This window comes from Epinephelus lanceolatus, chromosome 4 (assembly GCF_041903045.1).
Source record: "Epinephelus lanceolatus isolate andai-2023 chromosome 4, ASM4190304v1, whole genome shotgun sequence".
Taxonomy (NCBI): Eukaryota; Metazoa; Chordata; class Actinopteri; order Perciformes; family Serranidae; genus Epinephelus; species Epinephelus lanceolatus.
This window is the reverse complement of record NC_135737.1, coordinates 28,235,441-28,263,097: the sequence shown is the minus strand read 5'-3', so window position 1 is coordinate 28,263,097 and position 27,657 is coordinate 28,235,441. Positions and strand designations below refer to the sequence as shown.

Genomic DNA, 27,657 nt, shown 5'->3' with positions numbered 1-27,657 from the left:
CTATAGGTGCATCTTCATTAACATAATGCAAAGTTAATTGAGGTCTTCATGTCAGAATATTCCTAATGATCTAATTAAAGTATAATGACCTAATAACAGACCTCACCTGCCTGTGTGGCAGAACATCAGAGAGAAACTACATAACAACTTGTTGCCTTCACTAATCCTGATTGGACACGATGAGCTCTGCTATCAGCTCAGCTCGTTCGTGTATTGAACCTCCTGTCAGGATTTCATTGTTTGGTCGAGTGATAATCAGAATACAATAACAGTTACGCGCTTCATCAAAATGAAACCTCCATCAAGTCGATTAAAACAGGAAAAAGAGGGACATGATATCTGCTCCAAATGACTTCCTAGCAGGTGCTAAATGTGTGCTAATACAAAAACACACAGATTTATAAGCACATGAAGACACACACTTGAATTAAGCACACTTTGATGGTTAGTTAAAGAGGCGTTACATCAGGGTACGTGGGGTCAGCAACCAAATGCCACCACAAATGCTTCCTGATGTTGATTTACAATATTAAAAAGTAAAGAAAAATGCTCATATTTCATTGAAATATGTGGCTTTAAAAAAAAAGTCAATTAGAAATTAGCAGGCTCATTAGTGTTAAGAGTACATTGCACATAATGGAGCATCTGCGTCCTTGCAAGCCACAAAGATGCTGGTATTTTAGTAATTTAGCAATACTGAGATATTCCCACTTAAATCTGCAGTTGTTCATTTGTGCAAAAATGACTTTGTGTAATATTTGCTGAAACCGTTCTGGTAGAAATACATGAGAAAGATGAACTGTAAAAAATAAATGTCCCTCGTCCCCTTCTACTGCCTCTACTGGCATCTGCTAGAATCAGACTGCAGCACGGTCAGCAACAACCAGTCAGAGCCGAGGAGTCCCTAAAGGCCTTTGCACACTATGTCCGAAATTTTTGTCTGTCATCAAAATTTTCAAAACAGGTTCGCTTTTCTTCGTTTTTCGCATCCGTCAGAAGCCTTTAGAGTAAGAAAGAAAATGTGTTGATAGGACACAGCCATGACAAGATAGAGGAATGGGGTGCACAAAATAATTTCATAACCCAGACAGATAATTTTCAACAGGTCAGATAGTGATATTCAGGTGGTTGATGATGATGATAAAGAGGAGGAGGATGTGGACCACACACAGAACGTGGAGACAGAGGGAGGACAGCTCCGCCCCTTCATGCAGCTGTGGTGCCAAATGCAAGACACAGGCCAGATAGGTAACTCCAGTGGAGAGAGGCAAAGGAGGAAATTTGTCTTTTTATTTTGTCTCGTATTGCGAATTTCACAACAAATAGAACAATAAAACGCATCGGAGTCAGGTCTCTGTGTAAGTATGTTTTTAAATGACGGATTAAAAAAGCGCTTTAGCAATAAATGGACAAGGTGCACAAAAGCCTTAACTCAGCTGTCAATCATGTCTATCGCTCAGTGAACTGTGGTCAAACTGCCAAACTAAGCCGCAGTGATCAAATATGAATCAAGATTCAGTTACTGCATTGCTTATTTCTTATCTTAAATGTTTCCAGAAGCATATTTTAGTGTACTGTTTAGCTGTAAAATGAGAAAGCTGGACCGGCTGGTGGGTAGTGCTTGATAGTCCCATTTAATTGTATCCAACATGGCGTCCAGGTCAAATTTTGTTTCCCGATACATTTGAGGCGAGAAACAGGCAATGCAGTAACAGTATCTTGATTCACATTTTATCAGCGCTGCCTAGTTTGACAGTTCGACCGCAGCTCAGGAGCAGCGATGACATGATTGACAGCTGTGTTACAGACTCCTCGGTTCTGACTGTTTCCGTTCACGTGCAGTAAGGCCATTAGTGATGCTACACGGCAGTAGAGTAGGCAGAGGAGTATGATTTTTACAGATTATCTGCCTCATTTAGTGCTGTGTCAATGTAGTGACAGTTTCAGCAAATATGACAAAAGCACTCTTAACAAAGCGTGCATGTAAGGTTTTTGATAAATTTCACATGAAATGATGTGAAAAGCAAAAATGATTGTTGACTTGCAGTGACTGCGTTGGCAAATTTCCAATTTATTATTTTTATTATTATTTTTGTATTATTGGCAGGTTGAAGATCTAGGAGAAGAAAAAAAAATGGGCAGCAACGGGAAGAGGAAGAAGAAAGACGTGTAAATAAGGCTGGTAAGCAGTGAGCAGGTGAGGAAAGGAAAGAGGAGAAATGGAAGGGGTGAAGTAAAGGAATGACAGCAGCCAGGTGGAAATTGCGGGATGATGTTGGGAAGAAAGTTACAGAGCATAGAAAGGAAGTCAGGTATGAAGGCAGTAAGCAATTTCAACTTTCCAGAGAAGACCCTACAGTAAGCTGTGACTCAAGCTCTGGGATTTGGAAGATAATAGGCTGTAATACAATTGTCAACACTGAGTCATCCAGACATGGGGCTCAGAGGCAGAGCTCGTGGTAATAGGGCTGACACAGAGTAATCAATACGCCAGAGCTCCTCACACATACAAAGGTCTGAGTCTGAGAGGTGGAACACTACACTAAATTGTTTACCTTCATTTACACAAACATCCCGCCGCCGTCTGGCTAATCTGTAAAGATAAAAAGAGACTGGGGAACTTCAAGTCTTATAATTTTATGGTAAACAAGCCTTCTCGGAGTGTGTTTTAATATCGTTGGAAAGTTATGTTTGGGGTGATAAGGCAAGGAGGCCTGACTCACATATTAAACATCCAGGTCGTTGGTAGTCTCTCACACAGACTCCACGATCTCTTCTATCTGCAAGCAGCCAAAACTGCTCGACATTAAAATGCACTTTCCTTCTTTGTGGGCTGTCTTTGGTTTCCATTAATGTCGGTGCTCATTAAAAATCAGAATGCTCTCTAACACAGTTCCCTTTATGAATCCCAATCAATTTATAATGTTTTTAACATGAACAGACCTCACATCCCAACCTGTTAACCCTCAAAATGAGACATAAATGATTTATGAATGCCCTACGTGAACACCGATATGCATGCCAATGCATTTGTCGTTCCTCTCTTTTTGTGTGAGAAAATGACAAAGTCAGAGCGTGAGACTTAAAAGAGACATTTCACTTATTGTGAGGTGGGTGACCAAAATATTCTGTGTTTGCCTTTATTAAAGAATTCAGATAACCACTTATTAAACATTCACACTAATTTGCTTCGAGAGGAAACTAAGAACAGATTTGTTTTTCTATGACCTGCAATATCAGGTGATGTCTGTGTTACTGGTCCCCTACAAAAACAGCAATTATGCATCACAGTGTCAAGACCTTACATGAGCTTTTCTTGCTCAATGGTTGTGACTCCACAATTAGAGAGATGATGTTTTAATAAAGCAGGTTGTCTTCAATATAAGGCAATAAATAAATGATTAAGACATGACTGGGACTCAGATTATTAATCGTCTGTGCAATCTGATACGGAGCATAATGAACTGATTGAAATTTGCCAATGGAGCGTTTTTCTCAGCCTTCCTATCACAGAAGTATGCATTTTCCCATCAGAATAGTTTTCAAGCTCTTTTCACACATGGAAACTGCAGCAATACTGACTAATCACATAAAAGACAGATAAATAGATACAACTTCTGGTACTGTATGGTGCCAATATGGAAAACTGTGTGAAAACTGCAATTTAAGCTGCATGTGTTGGATATAAGCGGAGAAAGTCTGACTCATGCGTGGATTGTAAGTTCCCAGGAGGGATCTAATAAATGTAACTGCTGTTATGACATGTTGGTTCACCAGTAAGTGATGACTCAGCCCAGTCGCCAGAAGAAAATGGTGACAATGTACTTTTCTGCAAAGCACCAATATGTTACATTTGTATTGTTTCATATGTATCATACAAGCTGAAAACTTTGAGGCTGAAAAATGAAGCCAATGCAGAAGCGCCAAAAACTGTAGCTCCTCATAGGCAGAGGTTCACACTGGTGGGTCAGGGTCCAAAAGTGGGTCACAGGCCCATTCTGAATGAACTGAAAGTGACTTGCAAGTCTGTAAAGTTAGTAAAAAAAACACTTCAGTTTGTACAGTGAATTTCCAGCACAGAGCTTTTACTTTGAAGTGTAGTTTTCTGCTGTAGTGACTAATTGACAGTTACTTGACAGAGACAGCAAACTAGCTCAAGGACACGGCCAAATGCAAGTATTACACTGAATGTATTAAACTGTGTGGACCTTGAACTAATGACTTAAGATAAATCTGGACCCCGTGGCTGAACCAGTTGGGAACCACTGCTCTAATGATCACTTGAGGCTGGCTCCAGAAGCCAGTCACTCTGCATAGACACACATGTTAGAATGCTCAACTTCACAGCAGAAACATGTTTACAGTCTGGTACAGTGTTGGTCTCTACAGCTAATTTCAATATTTATAACAACTGCACGGAGGGTGAATTTTGATTAAGGTTGAAAGTTACACATAATTAAGAGCATGGTCGTTTTGCTGCCTGCTGATAGTGTCCTCAGGTTCTTAAGTTATATCCACCCCTCACTCCAATTCAGCCCAGCCATATACAGTCCCTTCTGGCTACAAAAAACAAGATGGCAACAGCCATAATGCCAAACATGAGGCTTCAAAACATCAGTTCACAAACCAATGGGTGATGTCACAGTAGCTATGTCCATTATTTTATACGGTCTATGGTACTGCATCAACGTTTCTAAAGTGACATTGTCTAATTACATGTACACCAGCTGCAGCGTTGCCAGGTGTACGATAATTATCGTATTTGTACGATAATATGGCCCTCTGTACAATGTACGATCAATAATCCCAAAAAAGGCCAAATGTACGATAATTTGACCATTTCATGAATGTGTGGTTGTAATCAGTATGCCAGAGTTTTTTTTGTGAGCCCTGAAGGCATCTGTTCCCATATGACATGTTTCCTGCCAATCGCACTTTGCTTAGCATGAGATACGGGTGACGTTTGTCTCTGAACAATGAGCACGATTGGCTGAATGGTCAGCTGTACCCGCCCCACGAGGCGCTAGGACCCGTCAGGAAGTTGAGCGAGAATGAGATTCAAAACAGAAGAAGAAGAAGAGGAAAAACAGAAGCAAGGAAAATGGAAAAAAAGTAAACCAAAAAGTAAACACTAGAGTGACTATATTTGCCTATAGCACATCAGTAGGATTATTATATTTTGGTTATGATGGATGTACGATAATTTCCCTCAAAATACAATAATTTTGAGTCTCTGGTACGATAATCCTACTTTTCCCACCTGGCAACGCTGACCAGCTGACTTTGTCATCTATAGCGGGATTTATACCTTTGTCAGCTCTATGCAGAGCCTACACTGTAGCCTACGCACATGGCTTAAGCTGTCGTGAGCATTTATACTTGTGCAATGGTGTGTCTGCTGCAGTTACACCTCCAAAACACTAGTCAGTGGCGGGGTATCTGTGAAGTGCTGTAAAGTTTAGTTGATTCAAAACACACATGGCTTAAGAGTGACAATTCAAACACAAGTACAGAAACTGTCTTCACTATAACTCGCAGCATTCACAGACAAAGCACTTGTCTTTTGCTGGACACATTTTTCCCACAAACACAACATGCTAATGTTTTTAGCACAGGCCTATGGCATTTTACATTGTATACATTAGCCTAACGGCTAGCAGACTTTTCCTCTTCTCATATGGAGCCAGGGAAAACAGCATACTTTAACAAAGGTAACGTCACAAAATTCTGTATCATTACAGCTCGCAAGGTTCACCAACAAAACAACTGTCTTATACTAAACACATTTTCCAAACAAATATAACATGCTAACGTTATAAGCACAAGTCTATGGCATTTTATATTGTATAAATTAGCTTAGCGACAAACAGATTTCCTCTGCTCATATGAATCCAGGATAAATCAAACACAAGACTTAAAATGTTATCTTGTGGAGGCTTTATTGTCTTCAGTTTATTGTTTCTTATCTGTGAAATTAAAGTAAATAAAAGCTTTGTTTCCACTGTGGGAAATAGTTTCAGCTTACAAAAATAGACAGGACGTCTGTGTCACCGTGACATGTAGTAACATCTCTGGGGAAACGCACGTCAGGCTAAGTATAAATCCCGCATTAAGGTGGAGGGGATGGTGGATGGCGTGACACCTAAGCAAGATGGCTGCCAAGCTACAGACCACTGTTTGAGACCAACTTACAACAAAACCGGTTGTTTGTCGGTGAGATATTGGCAGCATTTCCAGCTGTGACTGTCGCATCAAGACAGGGAATTTTAAGCAAAAATATTATCTTTCTCAAACTATAACCAAGTGGTTTTGGAATGTGAAGAAATGTAAAGTTTCAGCATATTCAAAACATAATAATGTACAAATGTTACATATCCATGGTTTGCAGAAAGGTACAATGCCAACATTTATTTTGGATGACTTTAAGGAAATGGACCTTGTGGATGAGCTATTTTTAATATTCAAATCCAGAGGTGCTTTATAAATTGATTTCAAACTTTTTAGTGGAAGCACAGGGTGAGCAGCGGAGTCATGCCCCTGAGACAAAAATGAATGTTTCAGCCAGCAAAAGATACACACCTTATCCACTTATTAATCCCTTATCAAAACCTTCAAACCGCAGACTGGACTGGCGTTGACCTCTTGTGTCAAGTATAAATCCCAATTTGTGATAATAGTATAGCCAAACTTTCCTTCAACCTGCTGAAGATCAACTTGATATTGAAAATACTTTGAAATGGCTAAAATGAGAACGAAAATTTAGTGTAGAGTGGGAATGCATCAATTTACAGCCTCGAAAGAACATGTCCTGGGGACAAGCCGTGTTTATGGCAACAAGTAGGCTATTTACACTGCTCTCCACAACACCAATGCAATAAATGTAACTCTCAGGGAAGTAAGTTGGCATCTTTGTATTACAAATGAGCAGAGAGCCGACATTATTTGGTGAAACACACTTGTTGTGACATAATAATGACATAGTTTATATTCTGGCTGGATGCAGCTCTCTGTTGTCACCGTCCACGTAGCCTATTACCTTTTCTATTACTCAGTTGATTGATTCTCAAACTCTGTGTCTAAACAGGGAAATATGAACTTTACATAAGCCGTGGAGGGGAATTAATTAAATCCCAATCATTTTCACAGTCACAGTGGCTGCCCTCTAAAGCAGTTTGACTGACAAGACTTTTTTTTTTTTTTTGGATTTATAAATCTTCTGTACCACAGTGCACACCGGAGATGGAGGGCGAGGTTGATTTTAAGTGTTTTTTTTTTTGTTTTTTTTTAAGGGATGTTTCCTCCATTCATTCACATTCACAGATATGGGACAAGAAACTTTACCAGAACAATAAACTTGTGAAATTGAATTCTGTATCACCTAGACAATACTGTTATCAAGGCCAGACACACCCAGAGAGAAATACAGAGAGGGAGAGACACTGAGGGGGAAAGACAGAGAGGAAGAGTAGGGATGCAGGGTTTGGCATCAAGGAAAGAGGTAGCAGTAAAGAAGAGGAGGAATTATAAGGACAAGGGCAGACAGCAGCTACTATCTGTCCTTTACGAGAACAGAGTAACAGAGGGTGAAGCAACCCCCTCAGAATTAGCCAAAGAAAAAAAACGATTTGGAATAAGAGACAGAGAAAATTTGAGAATTATGTTTGTGCAGGTCGGGGAGGCAGCAGGCATACATTTCATCTGTTCTTCAGTGGCACATTCAATTACAAAGCATTTTATTATTTGACAGTGTTGGGAGGAATAATTAGAAACATGGAGCATGTCGAGCCCCGAACCCCAACTGGCCAAGAACAAATGGTGGAGAGCATGGCAGGGTCTGGGAAAGAATAGGGATTAACCAGTGAATAACAGCATCAGCTATGCTTCAGAAGTAAAACCTAACTCCCCTCATCACTCTTTTTTATACAAACCTGCCAATCAGCTCCAACTAATATGAAGTGAGGAAAAGAAAGATGAGTTTAAGGCCGGCCAGCTGGGGCCCTTCTGTGTAAACCTTGCATGTTCTCCCCGTGTCAGTGTGGGTTTTCTCAGAGCTCTCCAGCTTCTTCCCAAAATCCAAAGACATGCAAGTTAGGTTAACTGGTGACTCTCAGGAGGTGGTCTGAATATGGTTCGCTTCAAATCACCAGTGCGGTTCACTTAAGCTATGCCTTGTGAAAACAAATCGCTCAAGGTTTGCTTTGCTCTTTGCCATTGTGTTTAGCCCTCTAGATCACATGCTGTTGCACTGGGACACTCGAAAAAACAGATGAAACCACGTCGGACTGTAACGCTTGCAACGACGCAGGACAAGGAGTAGTTTGGTCCATGGAAGATACTGCATGTCCCCAGATACATCAAACAGCAACAGTCTCCAGCAAATGCTAAGGTTTTCCTCCAAATTTAAGTTCATTAGAGAGCAAGGGGCCTCATAACCACACTGCAGTGCCACATCAAAGTAAAAACAAAACTACAGTCAGGTCCATAATTATTTGGACAATGATACAGTTGTCGTCATTTTGGCTCTGTACACCACCACAATGGGTTTTAAATGAAACAATGAATACCTGCTTAAAGTGCAGACTCTCAGCTTTCATTTAAGGCTTTTTTCAAAAATGTAGTATGAACCGTGTAGGAATGACAACCATTTCTTCACACAGTCCCCCAACTTTAAGGGCTCATAAGTATTTGGACAAACTAACATAATCATCAATTAAACAGTCAGTTTTAATACTTGGTTGCAAATCCTTTACAGTCAATGACTGCCTGAAGTGTTGGACCCATAGACATCATCAGATGCTGGGTTTCTTCCCTGGTGATGTTCTGCCAGCCCTTTACTGCAGCCGTCTGCACTTCCTGCTTGTGTTTTGGGTGTTTTGCCCTCAGTTTTGGCTTCAGCAAGAGAAACGCATGCTCAGTTGGATTCAGGTCAGATGATATGACTTGGCCATTGCAGAACATTCCACTTCTTTGCCTTAAAAATGTCTTTGGTTGCTTTTGCAGTATGCTTCAGGTCATTGTCCAACTGCACTGTGAAGCATCATCCAATGAGTTTTGAAGCATTTGGTTGAATCTGAGCAGATAATGGTGCCCCAAACACTTCAGCTTTCATCCTGCTGCTCTTGTAAGCAAGACAAGACTTCACTAGAATAAATACAGAGGGTTTATCACAAGATGCAAACCATTGGTTAGCCTTAAAAATGGAAGGCCAGATTAGAGTTTGTCAAAAACCATCTAAAAAGCCTGTACAGTTGTGGAACAGCATACTATGGACAGATAAAACAAAGATCAACTACCAGAATGATGGGAAGACAAGAGAAGGAAGAAAGGAAGGAACTGCTCATGATCCAAAGCACACCACCTCATCAGTGAAGCATGGTGGCGGTACTGTTATGTCATGGCCATGTATGGCTGCCAGTGGAACTGGTTCTCTTGTATTTATTGATGATGTGACTGCTGACAAGAGCAGCAGGATGAAAGCTGAAGTGTTTGGGGCACCATTATCTGCTCAGATTCAACCAAATGCTTCAAAACTCATTGGACGATGCTTCACAGTGCAGTTGGACAATGACCTGAAGCATACTGCAAAAGCAACCAAAGACATTTTTAAGGCAAAGAAGTGGAATGTTCTGCAATGGCCAAGTCATATCATCTGACCTGAATCCAACTGAGCATGTGTTTCTCTTGCTGAAGCCAAAACTGAGGGCAAAACACCCAAATCACAAGCAGGAAGTGCAGACGGCTGCAGTAAAGGGCTGGCAGAACATCACCAGGGAAGAAGCCCAGCATCTGATGATGCCTATGTGTCCAACACTTCAGGCAGTCATTGACTGTAAAGGATTTGCAACCAAGTATTAAAACTGACTGTTTAATTGATGATTATGTTAGTTTGTCCAAATACTTATGAGCCCTTAAAGTTGGGGGACTGTGTGAAGAAATGGTTGTAATTCCTACACGGTTCATACTACATTTTTGAAAAAAGCCTTAAATGAAAGCTGAGAGTCTGCACTTTAAGCAGGCATTCATTGTTTCATTTAAAACCCATTGTGGTGGTGTACAGAGCCAAAATGACGACAACTGTATCATTGTCCAAATAATTATGGACCTGACTGTATGTCAATATAAACCATATATAGTGTGAACAGAAAGAGAACCGAGTCCTTTTTTAAATGAACTGACAGTGTGAACACAAAATGTCAATTTTCCGTTGGTCCACTTTTTGGTCCACTTATCGAGGACTGAGTTTGGTTTCCTTTAAAAGAACTATATGTGAAAACACCCTAAATTGCCCGTAGGTGTGAATGTGAGTGTGAATGGTTGTCTGTCTCTATAGCCCTTTTAGATAGGAATTGTGCAAATTTGCAGGAAAGCCCAATCAGTCTTATTTCAGCATTGGCATATTAAAAACAAAATCGGGGAGTGCGGCAAAATGCCACCTGCCTACTTTTGTTTATGCAGAATGTGCCTTTTTCGGGGCAATGGGGGGCGTGAGCAAGTAACAAAACGTGTAGCTCAGTGTGTGACGTAAACAGTGACGTGGGAGGGAAGCCGCGGCTGGTCAGTCCTTCGACGATTCTCTCATAAGTTGACCGTCCTTCACCGTCCCCGTCATCTGACGGTTGGCCTCTTCATTTGCGAGGACAAGGAGGGCGCGCAATTCCTTGTCTCCCCAGTTGCTCATCTTTACAGTGTCTGTCAGATTTGTGTTTCCCTCTTGCTACTAGCTGCTCGCTAATTCTTGCTATCAGCTGTTTCCTGTTTATCCACCGCCAGTGGGTCGCACATGCGGCGTCATCAACAGCTTCTCCCACAAGTCTCCAACAGCCCCTCCCATGGCGGAAGGGTGCCTCGTTCTGTTTAAACCAAAAAGGTTCTGCCAATATGACTACCCTATGAGGCGGAAAATTGGGCACCTCGGATCAACTCGCCAATCTGGCTTTGTGTGTATAAACGCTCGCAGCTGGCCACAAAACGGCCCAACATTCATGAAAAATCAGTGTAAAGGGGGCTTATGTGTCAGCCCTATGATAGTCTGGTGATCGGATCGGATAATGAATGAATGAAATGAATGAGTTTAAGGCCTTATCTACATGTGTACAGATATTTTTGTAAACAATTATTTTCCTCTAAATACTGGCCTCTCGTCCACATGCAAACGGAGTTGTAGGTCACTAAAACAGAGATGTTTTAAAATGCCTTCTAACGTGCAGAACAGGTTACTGCTTATGTGTGTGGACATGTAAAAAGGAGCGTTTAGGGAACAATGACATCATCTCATTAATATGTGCATTCCCATTGTTGCTTTGTGTAACAAGTAGGGATGCATGATAATATTGGCACATCATCAATATATACATTGATTTTAAAATGAACCTTCACAATTGGACAACATACTTTTTCTCAATTTACACAATGAATGAATATTACATACATTGAAAAGTATTGTATTCCATGACTCCATCCGTTGGTGGGCCGTCATGATAAGAGCATACATGTATAATATGATGCTAATTCCATTCCAGAGGAGACTTGATGATCACTAAAATTAGGTGGAGAAAAAAGTGTATATATCGATATCAGTTATCGATCAAATGAATTTTTACACATCAGTTTATCTGATATCAGTGAAATATCCAATATTGTGCACCCCTAGTAATGAGGATACACTATAAACAACAACAGTGGTGGACTACCAGTCTGCTAACATTTTGTTAGCACTGCTTGTCTAAAGACTTTCACTTAAATTTGTATTGCTGCATCACTTCACTGACAAATGAAGGCATCTGCTGCACCCATTGTTTTTGCTCCACCTCAGCGTCCATGGTTTACAGTCCACTAAAAATGACAGTTTTAGATCAGGCATGGTCGAACCAGCAGATGGTGGGACACTTTCCAGATTGTTCTTGAAGAGGAGTGGAAGGAAAACTTGAGCATGTCCAGAGCAATGAGAGCTCCTTTTTTTCTTGTAACTAACAGGAATAAACAGTGACGTGGTCTCCAGTGGGGTTTTAAAAAAGGTAACGTTAGCCTGTACACCTCACTACCTTTGTGATGAGGAGAGGCTTCTGGAGGCAGCTCACATCAGCAAGTGTTCAAGGTTGCTTTTGCATTCTTGTGTTGATGGAGATATTTTTGTAAAACCAAGGTGGTGCGGACAGAATTATCTTTTTTAAATGGAGGGGAAAAATATCTGTTTTCAAAACTTTCTGTATATGTGTAGACAAGGTGTGAATGAATGTCTATTGTTAGTGTGTGTTTGCATGAGGATTTGTACTGTGTTGAAATGTGAATAGAGTGTGCAGCCTGTTTCTGTTTCACCGTCTCTGGTTTATGACACCAGAAGACAAAAAACACACAGCTTATATCCGGGAAGCAGACAGACAGGCAGGTAGATAAGCAGGCCAAGATGTTACAACTGTATGTGTGAGTGGGAGGGACGTTAGGGATGTTGCGTGGGTGAGCATGTACATGAGTTTATTTATTTGGGTTTTATCATTCAATATGTGTGTGTGTGCGTGCGTGTCTGTGTGTGTGTGTGACAGTCAGGAAGTGCTGGCAGCTCTTCAGGCACGGATGCATGACAATGACTGCAGTGACAAGAGGGATCACGGGTGTGTGGAGAGGAAATGGAACATGAAGAACAAAACAAACAGACGGAGGGGTGTGGGGGGTGGGGGGGGGGGGGGGGTGGGGGTGGGGGGGGGGGGGGTTGAACTGATGGCCCCCGCTTTGCAGAGAGGGATAATATGTCAGCCGGCACCGTGTGTCAAAGCGTGTTTTGTGACTGTTTTTGTGTGGATGGGAGTGTGTGTGAAAGCGAGAGAAAGAGAGAGCCTGCACGCTTTCATCAAGACTCAAAATGACATCATAAAGTGAAAGTGTGCCATGCGAGGTGCTGCTAGGCCCGATCCCGTGCTCACCTAACCTTCAAATGACATTAGGCGTCCCGTCAACATATGATGAGTCACTGCCAACCTGATGTGATTTATTCAATCCTGCCGAGTAGCTTGGATCGCGGGACACAAATCACTTAGATGGACGCCATGGAGCGGGGACTGAGTGCAGACGTGTGTGTGCGCCTATGTGAGTGTGTGTGTGTGTGTGTGTGTGTGTGTGCTCTGTTTGTTTTGATTGTTTGTGTGTATGCATCCATCAGACGGGTGTATGTGTGTCCCTCTCATGTGAGTGTAACATTAAGTTAAGGCTGAGGGAGCTGCTTGATGTCGGCTACTTTACAGAGAGAAGCTGTAAAAGCCCCGTGGAGCTGTTCAGTTTCCGTGCTCTTCCGTCAAGCATGTTTTTGTTTTAATCTCTCTGTTCACTGTGACCCAAGGGCCAAGATTTCTATTAGATCTTGCAATTAAAGCCCAGGATATTAACGGCTGGTATTAAATGGACTTAATGGGGAGAGAGGAAAATAAACTGGCGCTGAGAGCTTTCTCACGTGGAATAAAAGAAACAATGTTTGATACAATCTGAGTGATGCCTGTGTGCTCCTCTTCCTCCCCATCACCTACCTGTTTAATTCTGATCAGCACCATCAGCTAAAGAGAATACTTGTGTCTAGATTAAGCATTACATTACCCAGGACCAGTGCCTCGGAAATCACAGAGCAGAATTAATGTAGCGAGAAACACACAGCAGGTTTCAGAGACCGTTACGAGACGCAACTATCTGAATCATATGTCTTTAATGAACGGACAGGCAAACAACAACAACAACAACAAACATCTCTGTTCACTGCAGGCAGCACCCACTGAAGATCATTATCTCTAATGACGGTCAATGAATTGCCATTCTTACATATCCATCTTCTCCACGGAGACCTTACTAATAATAGTAATGAATTGACTGTTGCCATATTTAAGAAATAAACACAAACAAACAATATAAATTAACAGGAGCATGCAAACAACCCGCGTAGCTATGAAATACTTTAATTGTATAATACACAGTTTGAAACATGAATGCAATAATTCCGGTTATGGTGGGAGAAAAGGAGCATCTCTGCCTCCTCTTCCTCGCCTAACATCTCACTCCAGATTAATAACATCAACACATAACAGAATAAACAAAACACAAACAAAATCAAGACTGAAAGCAGTCAAATCTATAAGTGGGCTTGACAAAAACCCTGACTCGAGATGGGTAGCTGCCTGCGGACGTTGATGAGCGTCTTGAGATGATTCAGGGGAAACAGATCAGGCAGGGGAGCAGTCTGGCAGATCGTTAGTCAGGGATGTCAGGACCAGAGATAAATGAAGTGTCAGCAGAGGAGGGAGACAGAAGAAAGGAATGGTTGGAGGAAATACGGGGAGACAAGGGAGGGAAGCAGGCAGAAAGGGTGAGGGAGGAAAGGGCAGGAAGGATGAAACATATAGCGTAGGATAATTAAATATTTACAATCCCTGAAAAAGCACTGCAACAAATTGCCATGGTGTTGTACATGACTGGCAATAATATTAGCTAATGGTTAGTTTCATATGTGAATCACGGGCACATTATTGAATGTTAACACATGCATAATTATTCTTACATGCCCCTCTTAAGTAACTACATTTGTCATCTTGTAAGAGCCACTTAAGTACATATTTATATTTGGTAAATATGTATACATTGACACGACATATCATATAGGTTCTGCTATTATTTAAGTTTGCACAACTGTTTCTGTTTATTTTAAATAGTGTATGGTAGTGGACTTAAGGTTATATTTATATTTATGTGTTATACAATACAGGCACAAGTTATTTACGCCAGATGTGGTGCTATAAGGCAGTGCGTATGCGTAAAAGACGATGTGACATTTGTGTTTGGTTTGGATCGTAGTAAGTTTTTGACTATGTTATGCAGTGTTGAGGTATAATAGTGGTAATGCGTGAGAATATAAAAAATGGGACACTGAGTCAGTAGTGGACTGTACAAGATGTGATTATGAAAGTACTTGGCCTGCCATTTTGTTGTCTTTTTGTATTCTCAATAAACCTTGTTCAACTTTTTCCCTGCCTCGTGTGAGTACTGTGGGTCTCCAGAAAACAGAGACTCCTCACAATCCAAGTGGCCAAAGAACTGTGGTATGTTGAAACGGCCACTATAACGATGCATGATTTATTATTACTAGTCACAGCTTTCATTCTGCAGAGATTATTCAAAATGGTACACTGTATGTGATTCTCATGTATTATGAATATGACAGTGTGTTTGATCGTCTAAACTGTATCTGAAGCCTTTGTTGTGAACAAAACCTTTGTTCTCTGTACAAATGTTGTGTCATCATTTGTAAAGCGAACATTTTCTGACATGTTTCTCTTGTTTAAAGTGTTTATAATCTTTTGTGAAAGTGCTATAATTATTTAGACCATTCTAAAATCTTATTTTTTCTGTATTGGCTAGGAGAGCTGAGTAAGTAAATGTTTCCAGTCAGAACTCTTGAATTGTTGGTGTGATCTAGTGAACCAGCATCTGTTTCCACCAGTTTTGAGCAGAACCACTGTAATCAAAGATGTGTCATCAACTGAGGGTGTTGCACAATGCAAAACAGAAGTTGACAGGAGAAGCAAAACGGCAAATTACATTGATTATCTGCAAGCTTTTATTCTGTTATTAGTTGTATGTTTTTGTCCAAGAAATGGCACTCGACTTCTCGTTTGTTGCCTTCTCCGTCCTCTCTTTCCAATCTGTAAAATATATCATGGATGTCGTCACAATTCGCACTTCGGGTTAAGAAAAAGTTTTTTGGTTCCAGCTGAGAAGCAACTTTTCAGGTTCTGAACCAAGTTATTTTCGGTCGAAATGATTCAACAGTTTAACATTAGATGCAGGAACCAGAAGAGAACCCGTGCCATGTTGGTGGAAAAGGGTTATGAGTGAAAGGGATGACATGAGACACAGATCTTATCTCAGATTAAAGATAGTTTCATGTATTTGAGCCGATTGTGCCAGCACTTCATTGTATCTATGCTGTACATATTGTAATTCAAAACAAGAATCCATTGCCGAATACAACACTTTAATCGTTTCAATCTGGACGAATGAAATATCAACACAATGACAATAATGTGCTCAGTGGACCACCCTAACACATGGAAGATACACCTGGTGGCACAACCAGGTACTTAAGTGCCTTGCAGCTGAGCTTGAGACCAAGAGGGTAACCATCAACACCAAGCCTCTCAAAACCTCAAGATAAGTTCCAGCAGTCTGCATTGTTTGTCCAGGAGGTAGAAAAACAAGTAGCAAGCTTCTTACCTCCTGATTCAAGCCTGCTACATGGAGCCAGGGGCTGGGAAATGCACACTGACTTGGGCCAGCATCTCATAGTTCCAACCGGGATAACAGCAACCAACTTACGACCATTGCGACCATTCGAGGTGTGCTGCAGAGGCTTTGTTGCTAGATCCACCGCTAGGCTCCTCAAGGAGTTGGATTAATCGGCAGGCCCAAAGGAAAGTGGTCAAAGATCTGGCCAATACAGCTGAGAGGTGCAGTCTTTGGCTATCACTGAAGAGAAAGGATCCCATCTGGGCCCCTAGGTGACCATGGAGGAGCCAACCTTCTGACACACACCCAGGCCTGATCAGCCTGTAGTGGGCCTACCTCAACAGACGGTGTCTTGTGATAAAGGCCGAAAGATGATGTTGAGGTGCACAAATGACGATGTGTGTGGGGTGGCTCTGCTGGGTGGTCACGGCCAAAACACTTATGCGAGTCCTAACCGATGAATCTTTACAAACATATTTCAATGTCACACTCAAAGAAAATGTTACCTTGAGTACATCCCACAAATAGGCACAGAGAGACACAGCCTGCATTTCGACAACAACAACAACAACAACAACAACAACAACAACAACAACCACAAACAACAAAAGTGAATAATCAAAATGAATGTATTAGTCAGCTCATGTGTTATCACAATATTTACAGCTTGATGTTCCAAGCTGAATCATGTGAGCTGGTGGCATATAGTTTCTGTCAACACTAGCATGTACAGTGCATGAGGCCATTTTTGGCAGCAAGGTGACTGTATACAATGACGAACCTCAGTAATTTATATGTTGTTTCTTCTGTCAAACCATCTGTCCCTCTCCAAAATACTCACATACAAGGTTGTGAGGTCCGACTTGACACCATATTATGCCTGCTTGTGGAGGCTGAACCCAAATCAGCACTGACCACTGAATCTACTTTCCCCTAAATTAACCAAAAAAAAAACAAAACAGTCAACTCCAGTTGACTTGTTTCATCATGTAATTATAACCACATCCACAGTGAAAACTCTTGACACCAATTTAGTTGGATTTGATGCTCCTTTGATCAGAACACACAATGAATGTTCCCACCCAAGACACATAGTTATGGATGGTCAGTCACTCTAATCTGAACCTCTAACTGTAGCTTTTATTACCTGTATGAGTTTAATTAGGTGTCATGAAAAGGTCAAACCTCCCGCCCACAGAGACACACTTAAACTGGTACAGGTAACAGGTTTTTAATGATAACGCGCACAAAGAGATCTGCAAGTGAATTATCGTGTTGATAACAATTCTATATTTAGTTAATAACAGGCTGCAGCAGGAAAACTTCCACAAACACTAGTTTAAATTATAGACAACAGAATTCAGATTTATGCAAGGTAACAAAAAACATCATGAGCCATGAACTCTGTGGTAACTAACAAATAAATCTCTAATAAATGTTGTCAGCGACAGCAACGTGACGAGTAAAGACTCGCACCTCTGAGCTTTATGTGCTTTTTACAATGTCTATATATATAGTATTATAATGCAGAAATTATGAATACTGCCTACCGTCTTTTAATAGTACAAAGACAAATAACTTGAGTATGAAAAGCTGCACGTCTCCATGCAGAAACTCTGTGAAGCTTAATAAAGTCAAACTGATGTCAAAGCACGAACTATCATTCAACAGCAAACACTCAGCGCTGGCTCCAGACACCACACTGAGAAAACACATCAGGCAATTACATCAAAGTACTGCTGCCTTTCATTAATATAAGCTTGTCATATTGTAAGAGTGAGATAACTGTGCGGTGTAGCATTGTTGCTAATTCTGCATTCTTCTGAACATCACAGAAATATTTAAATCCATATGTTTTTGAAGACGTGTAGAAGTCTATTTGCCACACAGTATTTTTCTGACATAGTTTAAGTATTAGCGTCCATTTAAATGACTGTTAAAGTAAATATATCAGGTCACAGGTCACTGAATGTAAAAGCTTTTTCAAGGGAAAAGGTGAGGGAGTAAGTGATAAGCATAACCTTTAAACAGACTTCAGAAATATTATTTGCTCCCTGAGACAGTGGAAATATCTTCACTGGAAGACGCCTTACCATTAAGAATGCACACACGTGCACACATAGAAAGATCTGTGACCTTACAGTTTTCTTTAAAAGGCCAGTGTGTAAAATGGGTTGAAAACAGTGACATCAGTGGTCAAATTCTAGATTGCAGGGCTCACTCGCTCACCCCTCCCGTCGAGTAAATGATGGTGGCCTCGTAGGGACAAAAAGCCTTGCGCACGAGTTTTTCAGGAGTAGGTCTATCTAGCGACGAGGTGAATATTTATTTAGAAATCTAAGCCATGTTACGATATTGTAATGAATCCCTCACGAGCAGGAGACCAGAGGAGTGTTCGGGAAAAAGGCCAGTTTATTTGAGCACTCCAGAAACTCCGGTAACACTCCAGGGGGTAAAAGACTCCGTCCCAAACTCTGACTCTTCTAGCGTAACACACACACTCCATACACACATACTCATTTACCATACCGAGTGACCCCCCCCCCCCCCCCCCCCACACCAATCTCCAGCCCGCACACTGACTGACAGGGTAGCCGGTAAACAGAGCTCAGCTGTTTATTTAGCCTAGTGATATCTCCGAACTATAGTAGCTGCAATGGACGACTTTGAACGTGATTTTGAAGAGTTTCTTGTAGCTGACACAGACCCAGAGCCATACCTGTTTGAGCCGGAGCACACAGATGAGGAACTCCATGTGTTTGATGCTGAGCGGGCGAGAAGAGAGGCTGAATGCACAGAATGGGATTCGGTGCTACTGCTACCATCGCTGGGGAGATATATCACCAGGAGGAAAAGCGCCGCAGAGAGTGCATCACAAGGAGTGAAGTTGCGTCTTCTTTTCCTCGCAGATGACGGATCGGGTTCATTCTCTCCTGTTGCGTGGTAAGTGTGGTCCATTCGCAAACTTTATAACTAAAAAAACTTTTCACTACTCTCTATCGACGAACTACTAACACTCTCTGCTGTTTCCTCCTCCTTCTTCCTTCCTTCCGCTGTCTTCGTTGGTTTATTTATACACGCGAAACACGTTCTCTGGCTGGCTGGATTGTCCACTCGGTCTGCCGTATATACATGGCGGCGCAAGATGGCGACCTCTCTAAAGCAAGGCCCTTGCAATATATATATATATATATATAAAAGCATAATTAAGCATAATTATAAGGCTACAAACGAATTTTATTTTATAGCGATTATACACTTATATAAACATATTAATGGGTAGAATATTCAGATTCAGATTCAGATTGACAATAAACCATGCCAAATATTACACACTGGCCCTTTAACATCTATCTTGCTTCCAGTATGTCTGTGGTTCACGAAAGGTGCTGGAATTTCTTAAAAGCTGATTACTTCAGTCAGTTTATGTTACAAACATGAATGAAATCCAACAAGTCCTCATATTAAAAAAGGTCATTTGTCAATGTATTTAAAAAGAGCCTGCAATATTAGCTGAAGTCCATATCATGTCCAAGCTAGTCTCTGTTTGACTAGCATCCCTTTCAGCATTTCAGTCTCCAGTCGTAGAGAAAATAATTAATGGTGTACCTGATATTTAGCTAGCTTAATCAGCTAGCTACATCTAATAAAATGTGGCATAGCAAATAGTTACTTGTGGTTATCATAGTGGCTCGGTGACTTGGTAAAGGTGAGTGTGTATTATGGATGTGACAAGCAAAAACTCAATATTCTGATCCTGATTCAAAATGAAAACAACCAATCAGAGCTGAGGAGTCTTTAATGCAGCTGTCAGTCATGGCGATCACAGCTCAACTAATTTTAATATACTGAGCTGTGAAATTAGAAAGCTGGTCGAGCTGGTGGGCGGTGCTAGGGCCTTTGACTATTTCCAAACATTCTCACTTTACAGCTAAACAGTACACTACAATATGTTTCTGAAAATATCCAAGGCAAGAAATAGGCAATGCAGTAACAGAATCTTGATTTTTATTTGATCAGTGCTGCCTAGTGTGTCAGTTTGACCACAGTTCACAAGCAGTGACTGACATGATTGACAGCTGTTTTAGAGACTCCTCAGCTCTGATTGGTTGTTTTTGGTGCTCTGTCATCAGTTCTAGTGAATGTCATTAGACGCGGTAGGAAGAGGAGGAGGGATATTCCTTTTTTTGCTGTCTCATGTGCTTCCATCAGAATATAAGGACAGTTTCAGCAAATATGACACAAAGTTATTTTCATAAGTTATCAGCTGTGGCTTAAAAGATACGATACAATACGATATGATACGATAGACTACACTGAGATATGACAGGATATGCTACGACAGGATAAGCTACGCTATGCTACAATACCATACGACGCGATACGATATGATACGATACGATACAATACGATAGGCTACACTAGGATATGACAGGATATGCAACGATAGGATAAGCTATGCTACGCTACAATATGATATAATGCGATACGATAAAAGTGCTAAAAAGGATAACAATATTACAAAATACAAATAAGATGCAATAAAAGTAAAGTAATAACATATAAAATCTGTACACACTATATATACCTGTCACTTATACAGTTACTGTGTGATTGATAGTTGCACGGGATAACTGAAACACACACAATGGTGTGTAGTGTATTGAGTGTAAAGATATAGAAATGTAGCTCATAAATATTATTGCACATAAAGTGGTAGAATAAGGCACAGTAGGAAATTACACAGGTTTGTATCACAGTATAAATAGAAACATATGGAAATGTGTATGTTAGAAGGAAACTTACTCATTTGCTGAAGGAAACTCACTTTGACTGGAGTTTGACCCTCAATTAAACTCCAGTCAGTCAAATCCTACTCCTTCTACGGCCATTCACCACCCTGACTCACATACCTTAACTTTCCGCATCGCTATGACAACAGTACATCACATCCTGTCTTAGCACTGAATGTTCTAAGTTGTTTAAAGGTCTTTGAACAAATGGCCGACGCTGTCATTTTTCTGGACAGGACAGTCTTGTGAAGTGGCAGAGTGTTCTTTAATGAGAGGATGAAAAAGTGACCCCGAGCATTCAAAGTATTATTGCCATTTTTTTCCAAAATTACCATCACAGTGAGTCTGCTAAATGGGCGTACAATGAACTAAACTCAGAGAGAAAATAATGAAACTTGTTCCCATCCTCTTTTATGTCTGAGTGTATTTATCCACATGTGTGTGCGCATGATGCACAAGCGGAGCCATTTAAAAACACAATAAATAGGATGAATCACTTATTACGACAACTAAGGAGACAACGGCACTTCTATTTTTCCACTCACAGCTTCTGCATTATGTCCCAGGCTGCCAGGGGCACACTGCTGGCCATTTTAATGATGTTAGCTGAAGCTATTAAGGACGTCGTCACTGAGCAATGGCTGGATTTTAAGAAAATGGTAGTGACGGTAGCGGGGGGGAGGGATGTAGGGTGATCATCTAGTATCTGCGACGAATCTGTGTGCTATGCCATGCCCTCCAGCAGACACCAGAGCAGAGTGATGAGGGAGCTTTGCCTTTGTATCTAGTTGTAGATACAAAGGCAAAGCAAAGACAAGCAGGTTAAAGAAAGAAAGGGAGAAGAGAAGAGATACAATAAGAGCAGTGACTATGTCAAGGGCTGTGGGGGAAAACATGAAGATGGCAGCAGCCCACTCTTAATGAGTCATAAATCAGCTTGATATGAATCATCTCTACAGCGCTATTAGAGCAAAGTGTTTCGAACCTCATTAATTTCCATTAGGGAGCAGCTATCTGGTAAGTTTACTACTGCATCAAATTTTCTCCAAGCCGCTATCTTTATGATCTTAGAATAACTCTCACAGATTCCTTAGCCTCTATGTGCCTAAACAACATTACCCTCAAATTTGGGGTCAATCCCTTTAATTTCCAGCAGGGACGTGCGCAGACATTTTGAGGGGCGGTGACTCATTTCAAACTGCTCTGTCCCCAAACCGCATCCTAATGTTGGCACAACAGATCAGACAAAATAATATATGAAATATAGAGCCAATGTAGCATTTATCTAAACGAATGAAAGCTTTACAAAACTTCAACAAAACTTGCAGAGGTAACTTTTGTGTATACCCGCTGGAGATAAAGTATTTAAGAAGCGGCTGTTAGATATTTCACTCGTAATGAAAGCTCCTGCTTTGAAAGAAACTTTGCAAAGAAACATTTCCTTTAGCTGCTTCTCTCAGCTTTTTCCTCTATGTGCCTCTGTCACCTCTGTGAGGGCACTGTCACTGTAAGCAGTACGCAACATCCAGTGCAAAGCATCACTTACAAAGCTACATTAAGTTTAACTCACCACAGTTAAGCAACTGTGCACCGCACACTATGTAATGGAAGGTGATTAAATCTGTATAAAAGAGTTTATGAGCATTATAGAACTGGAAATTTCTCTAAATGTCATTCCACAATGTAAGGGTTCAAGGCCAATGGTTGCAAGAAACTGCTAATTAACTGAGCAATTGGAGCCAATTAAGAACAAAACACCACACAGTATAGGCTTAGTTTGCAGGCAAACATGCAAACGAACCATAACTGCGGAGTTAATCCCCTGCAAAACAACACAGGTTATTTATTTGTGATAATTAAAACATTTATGTATCGTTCATTTAAACAGAAATAAAAAAAAATGTACGTACAGGTCATTTAAGCAGCAAGAAATGCAGAGAGGAAGAAAGACGCAGAGGAAGGATTTGTGGAGCTCCTCCATTGACAGAAATGAATGTTGACTCTGAGGACGATGACTTCATCGCTCAGTCAATGGGAGCTTGGCAGGCTTTCCACAATCATAATTATAAGAAAAACTGCAGCAGCAACAACAACAACAATAGTACTTGTAGCAATTATATTAATCATTATTACGTATTTGTTTGGTAGGAGTGCACTTCTACCAGCTAGGGCAAACGAGCAGCGACTGGAGCCACTGGAGCCTCTACACTCACTATGTCTCTAATTTGCAGTCGCATACAGTGATGGAGAAAACCAGCCATGCTATAATGAAGCCATGCTATAACTCCTCTGTCTTAGCACCTGTCTGCTTAACTCTATCCAGTCAATCATTCACTCAAGTGCAGAGCACCAATTAAAGTGCACTATTTTAATACACTACAGGAGCACAGCATTAGACTACTGATGTGCTCTTGGAGGTGTGAAATCTATATTGCCTGTAAATACCCGTAACATCTCCTGTTTTCTTACCAGAGAGGTGAAGATGTAAGTGTAGTAGACTGACAGCATCCCCAGCTCTGATGCCTGCAGAACAAAAGACAAGAAGGACAGGAGGGGAGAGATAAAGAAAAAAGCGTAAGCGAAAGGAGGCACAAAAGGCACACAACAGAAATTCGAGGAGTGTAGTTTGAACAAAACGATGTTAAGATGGAGGTCAGAGAAACGGAGGGAGGTGGGGAGTACAAAACACAGAGCACAGAGAGCAAGTCGGGAATAAAGGGGCATGGAGAGAAGTTGAGAGGTCAGTGATTCAGTGTAACTCAAGCTCCACTCTGCCGCAGACAGATCAAATCCACATCTTGATAAGACCAGACACATTCTTATCTGACGATGGCTCTCAATGGAGCAGTTAATTTCTGAGGTGCATTAGTATGCTGCTCGACACTCTGTCTTACAATTTGATTAAATCAAAGTCACAGTGAGGAGCAGTTGTGAAGGACAGGGTGAACTTCTCATACTTTCATTTCATTAAAGTTATTAGCAAAAAAGAAAATCATCGAGCTATAGGCTTCTATTTAATCACACTGTGATGCACGTCATGATTAAAATCAATAAATATCAGAGTAGATATATATACATATATATATATATATATATATATATATCTCAAACCAATCAGTGCCAAAGATCGTCCTCTTTTGTCCAAGAACATGTTAATACAAATCAGCATTTAAACCTGGGTGATATCCTTCCTGAGCATAAATTAACCCTTATGCTCCTTCTGAGACGCTACTCAGAGAGTGTCTTTTCTGCACCTGGCTGCGCTGAAATTTACATATTACCATAATAAACAGCTTCCACACTAACATTGCTGTAAGGTTGTGTAGCATCAGAAAGCATTTAATAACTGATATTTAGCTGTCATTTCTGCAAAAAGTGTAACCTCTTAAGTGTGGGTGTTGGTGTGCCATTAGGAGTGTACGCCACTCAGCTGTTGAATATTCTGCCTAAGTGTTCTACAGAAGCATAAATAATAAAAGAGGAAGAAGTAGAAAGGCATCACTTACAGTACAAAGCAAAAACATCCAACTACAATTTTCACTATTAAACTCTGAGTGACCTCTCATGATGTCTTTATTAAGCTTCCTTCTGTGAGTATATTTAGCATGCTATAACTCTGAAACTACTTGTATGATGACTATGTAAGGTAATTATTATGCTTCAGGGAAGGAGTTTATTAGTATCTGCCCTGGGGTTACACACAGTAAGTAAAGTTAGCTAATGGCACAAGGTTGTTGATATTTTTAATGCAGTAAGTAATATTTCAAACACACTTTTCTTGGGTGACTTTTGCCTTTAGAGGGATAGTTACGATTTTTGGAAGTGGGGTTGGGTGAGGTACTTATCCACAGACAGTATATTACATACAGTAGAAGTCAGTTGGCACGCCCCTAGTTTAGAGAAGCAGGTGGGAGTCTGACACAGAAGCTAAGCAATGTACTGCTGTGTATGGAGGTCAGCCACAGAATGTATTTTCGGCACCTAAAAATTTTTATATCACGTTAAGGTAATGCTATATTGAGAGTATTTTCATCAGACACCTGCTACCTTTCCATCAGACAGCTCATTCCGGCTGGGGAGCAGTTCCCCATCTTTGCTCTCGTCAAAGCCACCAGACTCCACTGACAAAAAATGGTAATTTTGTCTCACTGAACACAAAAGCTATTGGTCTACTGCTGCTTGGGTCAGTTAGTCAGTTTGTGTGACTTTGCTGAATCAGAACTAACCCTTTTAAACACCAAAGTCACACAAACAAACAAACAAATACAAACAAAATGACTGAGGTAGAGGTAGACCAGCAGCTCCTGTGTTCAGCAATGTTAAATCACTGCTTTTCTCAATGGAGTCTGGCTTTTAGGAGAGCGACATCACAGCTTAATTTTCCTGTTACATTAAGGTAAAGCATTGAAAATACTCTAAATATAGACCCTTTTACTGTTGGTAAACAGTATGATGTTTATTGGTGGGCGGGGCTTAGCTGGAGGCAATCAATTCTGCACAGACATTGGCTAACACTAACTAGTTCTGTTGGCTTGTTTTAGACAATGGAGGAGGAGGATGCAATTCCGAAATTCTCATTCTGAGTGTCAGTTCGCACTCTGGCACAGAGCGCAGAGTGGAGTGAATGTGTGATTAACTTAACCAGTTGTTAATTCATATAGAAATATAACGCTCCACTTCTTTGACCAACAGGGCTCTCATTTTAGTGTAGACCATCAGACTGAATTTAGGAACACGCCATGTCAGGTCACTCACTCTCCGAGACCGCGAGTGTTACTTGAAAGAGTAAACACTGACCAACGGGACCAGACTGGCCGACGCATATGCTCTCACTCAGAGGATGAAGGATTTGACAGGACTGCCGAAAGGTTGAATGGCCGACTTTGTGGTTGAATACTACTGTTTTGCTATCAAAGCTAACATTAGCTAATGCGCTAAAAAGCTAGCGTTACAGAGTAATCCAATATTCCTCTTAATACCTCCCAAATTTCTGATGAAGTGTACCTGATAACCTTTAATACACATAACATACTTTATCCCGACAACAGTAAATACTTTCCCCAACCTGATATGAAGTGTGCGCTGCACATGCGAGCACTGCATCATTGTGTCACATTTAACCACAGCTGTCTTCGTTTTTGTTGACAGGCAGTGGTAGCTGATATGCGATCAAATTTAAGTTTTGAGTCATGACTCCTTCTATTCTGGATCCCAATGACATGACAAGACGACATTTCAAGACTCCTATGTAGCCTACACCCCTCTGGTGGTTTCTTGTGTTTTGCCTCCAGCTGACGAACTGACGTTAATGTGACGTCTGCCGTAAAATGGTCTATAGCGTATACTTAAACTGATGTTGATTGTTTTCGGTGGCTAAAATACGTTTTGTTATTGACCCCATCTGGGGTTGCTTGGCTTCGATGTCAGACTCCAGCCTGCTTCTCCAAACTGGGGGTGTGCCGACTGACATCAACTATACTTAATACACTGTCTATTCAAAAGTATCCCACAGAATCCAACTTCTAAAATCTGAACCGTCCCTTTAATACCTCACCAAACAGACACTGACATTATGACCCAAATCGCCTTTGGTTGCTGCCCACATCCCATTCAGAAGATTCAATGCAACCAAAACACGCAGCTGATGGAAAATATCCTTCTGGTTTCCTTTCACTGCATTCAAAATGAGCTTCCCTGCCTTTTTTCTCCCACTTTTTGATCTTCTTGTTGTTCTACCGCAGCTTTTGGTCAGAGTGCACACGGTTTGCACGCCCCCATATACTGGGCTCACTATCTATCCCACTCTGGTTCTGTATAGCTGTGCACAACAGTGGAGGCCTGACTGAACGAGATTACATTCACAATGCCAACACTGCTGACCTAAACCCCTCTGAATGCTAAAACCTCAGAGAGTGAGACCTTTGTCTGACGAGGGTTTGATGTAAGATGTAAACAGACACATAAGGGGGAATGTCTTGCATGACAAAAGACGATTCTGTCCCCTCAGACAAGCTGGGCACTCTTATCACCATCTCAGAATGGCATATATATATGGCCTGGGCACAGCTTTGATATGTTTGGCAACAAGGCACTCCTCATGAGAGGCGGGACTGCCAACTTTCCCCCACCCTGCTGTAGGATTGTCTCCTCACAGACAGACAGAGACAGACAGTGTGAAACATAATGGAGACAAAAGAGTGAGCGATAGAGGGATGGGTGTACAAGACCAAATGAGGAGGGAGGTGTGAGGAAACAAAGTGAAATAGTCTTCTCTGGGGCAAAGAACAGAGAGCGTAAGAGAGAGCAACTCCATATCGAGACGGAGGAGACAGACGGAGAGAGAAAGGGAACAGAGTAGGAGAAAAAGAAAGACATCCCACTGTGGGCTCCCGCTGCTCTGTGGCCCAGGGTTACCAGGGTTGCCATGGTGACTGGATGACCATTGATGGCAGCTTGATTGAGGTGAGAGACTGAGACTGAAGACTACTGTGAGATAGAGAGTGAGACTAAAACGGCAAGAACAAGGGGTGAAGCAGGAGAAACATCTCTCCTTCTGTCTCCAGTTATCACCTCCACTCTAGGCATCCATCCATCGTCTTCTAGAAAT

General features: G+C 41.2%; 1 protein-coding gene across 4 annotated transcripts in view; it reads right to left on the bottom strand.

The window, feature by feature from the left end:
- Window positions 1–27,657, bottom strand: part of grik4 (glutamate receptor, ionotropic, kainate 4) — a 438,583-nt gene that overhangs the window by 96,243 nt on the left and 314,683 nt on the right. For all 4 annotated transcript variants that reach the window (XM_078167104.1, XM_033632251.2, XM_078167102.1 and 1 more), the window contains exon 8: window positions 23,520–23,573. In XM_078167104.1, coding sequence (XP_078023230.1) covers window positions 23,520–23,573 — 54 coding nt within the window. The remainder of the gene's footprint in view (window positions 1–23,519; window positions 23,574–27,657) is intronic.